The following is a 6701-nucleotide window of genomic DNA, read 5'->3' on the forward strand; positions in this document are numbered from 1 at the left end:
CCCCGCCCCGCCCGGGAGCGCGTCTGGAGCGAGCGCAGAAGCGCAGCGCAGCACATGCATGTCGTGCGCAATGCGCGTTGAGCCGCGCCTCCCGCGGCGCGGAGACCCAGAGGCAGTGTAAGAACCGGTAACAAAACCATGTCACACACTCGAAATGTCTCAGGACAATGTTTGTAATACTAGCACCGGACTTCCCTAGTAACTGAGATGAGGTGCAATATTGTAACTACTATTTACTAAATGTGTACTGTTAGTGGATAGTTACACGATTGTAACAAGCTTTGTATAGTAAATGTGTATTGTTAGTTACAATATTGTTTCTGAACCGAGGGGTGGATAACTCCCCTGCCAAGTGTACACCCCTAATTCTGCCCAATTCAAACTAATTCAGACCAATTCAATTTAATTCAAACGAATTCAAAAATGATTCGACTGATTCAGCCCAATTCAAGACAATTTACATTCAGTTCAAGTCAATTCAAGCCAATTCACGCTTGCAGTAAAATGAAAATCGCAATAATTCAAACCAATTCAAAAACAATTCAACAAATTCAGTCAAATTCAAATTCAATTCAAGCTGATTCAAATTCAATTCTTGAAATTTGTACACCCAATTCAGAAGTTATCCATATCCACCCCTCGATCTGAACTCAGTTATACACACAGAAATCCGGTGCTAGTAATTGTCCCTAGACATATTGAGTGCATTTAGATTGCAGCCTGCTTCAAGGCGCCCCTGGTGTTGCAGGCCGTGCGGCTGAGCGAGACGCGCCCGTTCCAGCGCTACGGCAGCGCGCTGCTGCGGACGCCCTTCCCCGGCTGCACCAACCACACCTTCGGCTCGGACGACTACTGGGGCTGCGCGGCGCGCCACTTCACCACCTCGCTGCACCACCAGGTCGGCCCTTCAATAGAGTGCACTGATTCTCGCCAATATTTCGAACTGTCGTGACAGACAACTACGCGAACTTTGTTGATTGCGAGAGCTTAACACCATGTCGAATACTTGCGTCATCTAGAAATTTGAGTGCTTGCAAGTGTTCGACTGAACGTTGAACGCTCAAAAATGTTCAAACTTACTACCAATTTAGCTCTTCAGTTATGGAATATTCATTCCTTAGTTCAAATTCGCCAATTCAGCACGTGAGTTGAACGCTTTTAAGTGCTCAACTTTTAGTCCAACACTGTAACCGCGACAGTGAGGAAACGCGACACGACCTTCCTTTGAAAAGTCGCAAAATTGATAACTAATCTATACCGGCAGAAATGCGTGCGGGACTCGGTCCTGTGACGGAAACGGGCTGCCACGCGAGGAGGCCTCGTCTCGCCCCACTTTTCGCGTGCGAATGCGAGACGTAATGTGCGTAATGCGAGTGCATGACCAGGCGTGGCGTGGCGGAAGTATGTCAGGAGCAGACCAAGTGCAAACTGGCGGTCAGGGCGGCGAACCCGCTCCCACCCGGCCGCGACCCTCAACCAGCTCGCCAACAACGGTAAAAAGATTTCCTTGGATTTCAAGGCTATTTCATGAATTTTGTGGACGAAAATTCCAAAGCTGCCCCTCGGAAGCTGAGGGTTTCAAGGCAGTTTGGGACCTCAAGGGTCGATATTGAAGTTATCCACCCGCCCCTGAGGTTCGTGAAATAACCTTGAAATCCAAGAAAAGCCTTTTACAGTAAAGGAAGCGCTCACGAGTTTCCGGCTTCACCCTCCAGGTCGGCACGTGCAAGATGGGGCCGGCGGGCGACCCCACGGCCGTCGTGGACCCCGAGCTGCGCGTCCACGGGGTGCGCGGGCTCCGGGTGGTCGACGCCTCGGTCATCCCGGACGCGCCCGCCGCGCACCCCAACGCCATCGTCTACATGATCGGCGAGAAGGCGGCCGACATGATCAAGAAGACGTGGAGGGGAGCCACGTGACCAGACTGACGTAGCTGAGCTGCAACTGTGACTGTGATAAGGTGGAACTGTGGTGACGTGGAACCCTTCGAACTGTGATCACAGGCCACTGCGCCACTCGGCCTGTCGCTTTGGGAGTGGGAGTGATCAGCTTGTGACTACGTCCAGAAAGTAGTATACGTTTTCTTTTCAGATTCACTCGGCAGCTTCCGCTGAGGGGGGGGGGGTGTTTGTTCAGCGCCTGCGAGACTCAGGGTAGGCCACCCGGCAGCACACGCATGCACTGTAGGCATGATGTTGCCTACCCATCAGGCGCTGTGAGAGGTCGCAGAGGCAAAGCTGAACTCTGCAGGTTATTGGGAATGACGGACGTAGGCCTACTCTCTGGATGATCCCCGTGTTGCACAAGCGACTGCGCTGACTCGTGCGCCTTGAGATTTACTTGACAGGAGACGCCGCCCAACATTGTGGCATCATACTAGATGTATCATTTATGTTTCAATTAAAATAAATCTACAAACATTTTTAATTTTCGATTTTGTGTTTAGGTGTGCTGGGGATGTAACAAACAACAAATCAATAGTTTGTTTTTCTATAATTAACAACAAAGATAGGATGTCCTGTATCATAAAGAGAATTTTTTGTCAATAACATGGCACAAACATTATGTACATAGCTTTCCTACCACATATTACTTTAAGTAACCTGCTTTCCAACAATCAAATCACAATTCGTTTCTTCTATCCTAGCATAGTTGTGGATATCACCACTTGATTGCACTCTCAGCGCTACACTGTTGGGTCTGGGTCGGGGCCTGACGAGGGCTGACTAGATAACCCGCATCCACTTCCAATTCAGGCATGCTGGCAAACACTTTACGAAGCACCTCTTGGTTTTGACTGACAAAGCAACACGTCTTCCTTGACTGTTGACTACAACAAATAAACATTCAGCACTGAGCATACACCTCCAGAACAGAGAGCCGATCACAGTCGAGTCCCCAGGAATGTTTGGGAAACTGATTGTGACGCACTATTGAGCACTTCACCTGCTCATCCACTGGCTTTACACAATTGCAATACTAAGAGAATGACAGTAGAACACAACAATACAAATCTATGAACTAGATATAACAAAAAATACACAAATAAAACATAAAATCAAATTTTTAACATTTTTTTCCATTTTGCTTGTGGAAAGAGCAGTGGTCAACTATTAAATTACTGATTTGAAAAACGGACACATTCACTGACACAACTTTGGGTGTAAGATAACTTTGATCAAGAGTTTAAGAAGTCTCCTTAGACCTCCAGGCTGATATGCAAGTAAGTACTGTACCAAAAGGAAGAATTACTGAAACAAGAAAATAAAACTGTCAGCGATTGAGTAATTGTAAGACACTTCCTGATGCAGACAGTTTTGATCCAGGATTGTAACAGAAATAAGGGCAGTAAAAAAGCATCAATATAATATAAACAATGTAGTAATTTTGAGCAAATAAAAATAGAAATCAAAACGGAAACAATAGAATTTTACACTGACCTTTCACATGTGATCACAATCTCAATATTGTGTGATTAAATGTGAAAGGTCAGCAGAGAAAATAAGGGGGAAAAAACAAGAACAAAACAAACAAAAAAACAATAACGATCTGAATTAATGTGAAATTAATAGGCCTAACACAAAATGAGAAAGAATTCACTAACCATTAACATGGCAAAAAAACTCTCCATCATATATAAATTTTATCAACCATTGCAAATATACGTACATATGACAGCTTAGAAATCATTAACTCAAACATTCAATAAACTTGGGTGTCACTGGAATTACAATCAAACAAACTATTACAGCACCCCTCTATTGTAGTGAATATGTATAAATAAGAAATAATTCATCTCCATGTTTTGGACACATATACAGATATATCTGTCAGTAAATGACCATGCTTTTAATAATGATCAATTCTAAAAGAGAAGGATGCTGAGGTACACAACAGATTTTCAAATCCTGATTGGTTCAAACAGGTTTAGAACACATTAAGTCCAACATGTGTGATAACTAATTTTGAATACACATAGAAACAGAAGGGGGTAAAAACCCAAATTTGTTCAAATTTTGGTCAGTAAAAGATAAACTTGTTGCAAAATTTCAATACTGCTCTACGCCTACTACCTTCCTGTTGTGGTACACTAGTGCATATAAGTATTGGCAGAGGAAAACATATTCTATCCTATGTAAAACAGGAAATGAATGCAAAATGTTTACAATTGACTTTAATTATCATGTACAGATATCACACCAAGCTTGTGTTTAAACTAAACTATAACAGCATCAAGGTAGACACACTCAAGTATGGGTATCAGAAAGATGTGGTGAGATCAGTTTAACTGATCATACAAAAATAATAAGCATTAATCTATGAATGATTTGTACTTAAAAATGAAAAGTATTCCAAACCATGAAAGGTATGAAATAAAAGCCATTCTCATTTGGCAAACAAGTAATAAAATACATAAGTAAATAGAAAACAAAATTGTCGATAATAGGCATTAGATGCCTGTATAATTAGTGATGAGCCAGTGAGAGGACCTTTATTCCCCTATAGTTACATACGTTTCTGTCAAGTTTCTTGGCACTTTTTCGTACGTGGTCTAAAATTTGCGGAATGGTCAACATTGATGACTTTAATTTGGGGTGATGCTTATACATTCACACACTGATATACATTCACACCCACATACACTGCCTACTCAGAGAGTTGATAATCCTCTTCACCACAGGCACCCCAACCCATTTACAAATATTTCCCACAACTACATACGCACATACGTACTGCCTTCATGTCACATGCAAAATGATTTTACCACATTTCCACACCTACAGACAAGTTGCCAAGAAGTTTTTAGAAAACAAATTTAGCTTTATAATTTAAAAAAAAAGAACAACAACAACAAAAACATCTTAAATTCATCATATGATAAAAACATGTAGCTATTTATAATATTAGCTTGTAATTTTAATCTAAATTGGCAACACATAGGAAGGGAGGGGGAACTTAAATCAAAGGCAGCAACAATAAACAACAGTAAAAAAAGGGACTTGTAATATGAAATACAGTTTAAAGAGGTTTGTGGATTTGATTCAGAATCCAGTCAGGAGTAGCTGCCTTCTTCCAAACAACACATTACAAGACAATTTAACTTTTTTTTAGAAATAAGCAACGGTATATGTAAATAGTAGACACATTGTAATAATAATAATCACTAATTCACACTGCAAGTATTTGAGCTGCAGGACTGGAGCACCGAGCTAGGTCTCGCACCGTCGCGATTGCGTCTACAAAGTGCACTGAGTGTCCAGACTCCACGAATAATTTTCTAAATCTTGACGCACGTGTCGCGCGGGCCGCGGGGAGGGGCTCGCCGCAGACTGACTAGGTCACCAGGATGTGACGGAGATGTCACGTCACGTGGCGTCACGCCGTCACGCCGTCACACCGTCACGCGGTCACACCGTGGCGCAGAGCTGCGCGCTCAGCCCGGGCCCGGACGGGGACCACCAGGGGCCGCCTGCGGACAGAAAGGACAAACATTGCGTTAGGTATACTCCACACTTTGATAATTGTCATAAACAAAGTCTGATTTTCTGAGGGAACACATATTTTGTGGGAATTTTCCTCATATTTTTTTGAGGATAAGGTTTTTCTTGTATTAAAGGAGTTTTTCAAAGTTGTCCCTCTTCACAAAAATAATTCACCGTGAAAGCAAGAGAGAAAGAAAAGCATTCTAAAGAACGAAGACCCAAATGACCTAAATCCAAAATGATATAACGTTGGATGACAGAATTTTGCCGTTGCACTGGTAAAACAAAGGTGCTAACTGTGCTAACTCCTACCTTTAAAAGGCACTAAGGGTTTAGTGCCTTTACAAAGGCACTAAAACTGCCAAAGGAAAAGGCACTAATTTTTAGCACCTTTTGGGCTGTTTAGTGCCCTATTTAGTGCCTTTGAAAGGCACGACTTAGCACTTTTGTTTTACCAGTGTGACCTGACTTAAATTATCTTTTTTTTCTTCCAATTTTCACAGATCTGCCTTTCGTAGAAAATAGGAAGTTAGGTGGGTTTGGAAGAAACCCAAAGACCTCAGAGTGCTGGTTGCCCCCCCCCCCCTCACCCACAGGCGCCGGTGCGCGCGGCGATCCAGACGCCAGACACGGCGGCCGTAGATCACGGGGACTCCCCTTCCCCCAACGAGTGCTATCAAACTTTGCCACGGTGAAGCGCGGAAGGTCGAGGTGGGTTCGCGGCGCGCGCGCGCGCGCGTGTGTGTGTGTGTGGGGGGGGGGGGGGGGGGGGGGGGGGGGGGGGGGGGGGGGGGGGGGGGGGGGGGGGGGGGGGTAATATCGCCAACGCCACTAAACTTATCAGATCTGCGCGCCAGCTAAGGGGCCTACGTAATGCTCTCTAACAAGACGACCCCCTCCGCACTCTCACACGTCAACGATCTTCGGAGTCGTGGTTTCTGATTAAGTCGCGAGACTGGTGGCCATATTGGGCCGGGATAATTGGCATAATTGCACGCGAGACGGAGAGAAAGAGAGAGAGAGAGAGAACGAACTAGGGAAAATCAGTGATAAGATAGAATATGTTATGTTCGATAGTGAAAATTTAATCAACGGTCTAAGACTTCCATTTAATTCTTGTGGGCTTTTCCCCCTGTAGTGTTGGGCGTCGATATCGACGACCGGCATCGATTGTTTCACGCGCTGCAAGGTCAAAGTTTGACCACAAGTAACTCCCCC

At 44.2% G+C, this 6701-nt stretch overlaps 2 protein-coding genes across 2 annotated transcripts in view; one reads left to right on the forward strand and one right to left on the reverse strand.

Annotated features, from left to right (window-relative positions):
• The first annotated feature begins 154 nt into the window (after positions 1 to 154).
• LOC127750129 (glucose dehydrogenase [FAD, quinone]-like) lies at positions 155 to 2427 on the forward strand. The gene is made up of 3 exons (XM_052270773.1): positions 155 to 169; positions 713 to 898; positions 1716 to 2427. Exons 1-3 carry the CDS (start codon positions 155 to 157, stop codon positions 1917 to 1919), a joined length of 405 nt encoding a protein of 134 aa, XP_052126733.1. The 3' UTR covers positions 1920 to 2427.
• Positions 2428 to 2478: 51 nt separating this feature from the next.
• LOC113211045 (forkhead box protein O) overlaps positions 2479 to 6701 on the reverse strand; it is a 60151-nt gene continuing 55928 nt past the window's right edge. Inside the window, exon 7 of the mRNA XM_052270750.1 lies at positions 2479 to 5470. The gene's annotated coding sequence lies outside the window, so the exon portion shown is untranslated. The remainder of the gene's footprint in view (positions 5471 to 6701) is intronic.

The sequence above is a fragment of the Frankliniella occidentalis genome, unplaced genomic scaffold, assembly GCF_000697945.3.
Source record: "Frankliniella occidentalis isolate FOCC.00 unplaced genomic scaffold, Focc_3.1 Scaffold137, whole genome shotgun sequence".
Lineage (NCBI taxonomy): Eukaryota > Metazoa > Arthropoda > Insecta > Thysanoptera > Thripidae > Frankliniella > Frankliniella occidentalis.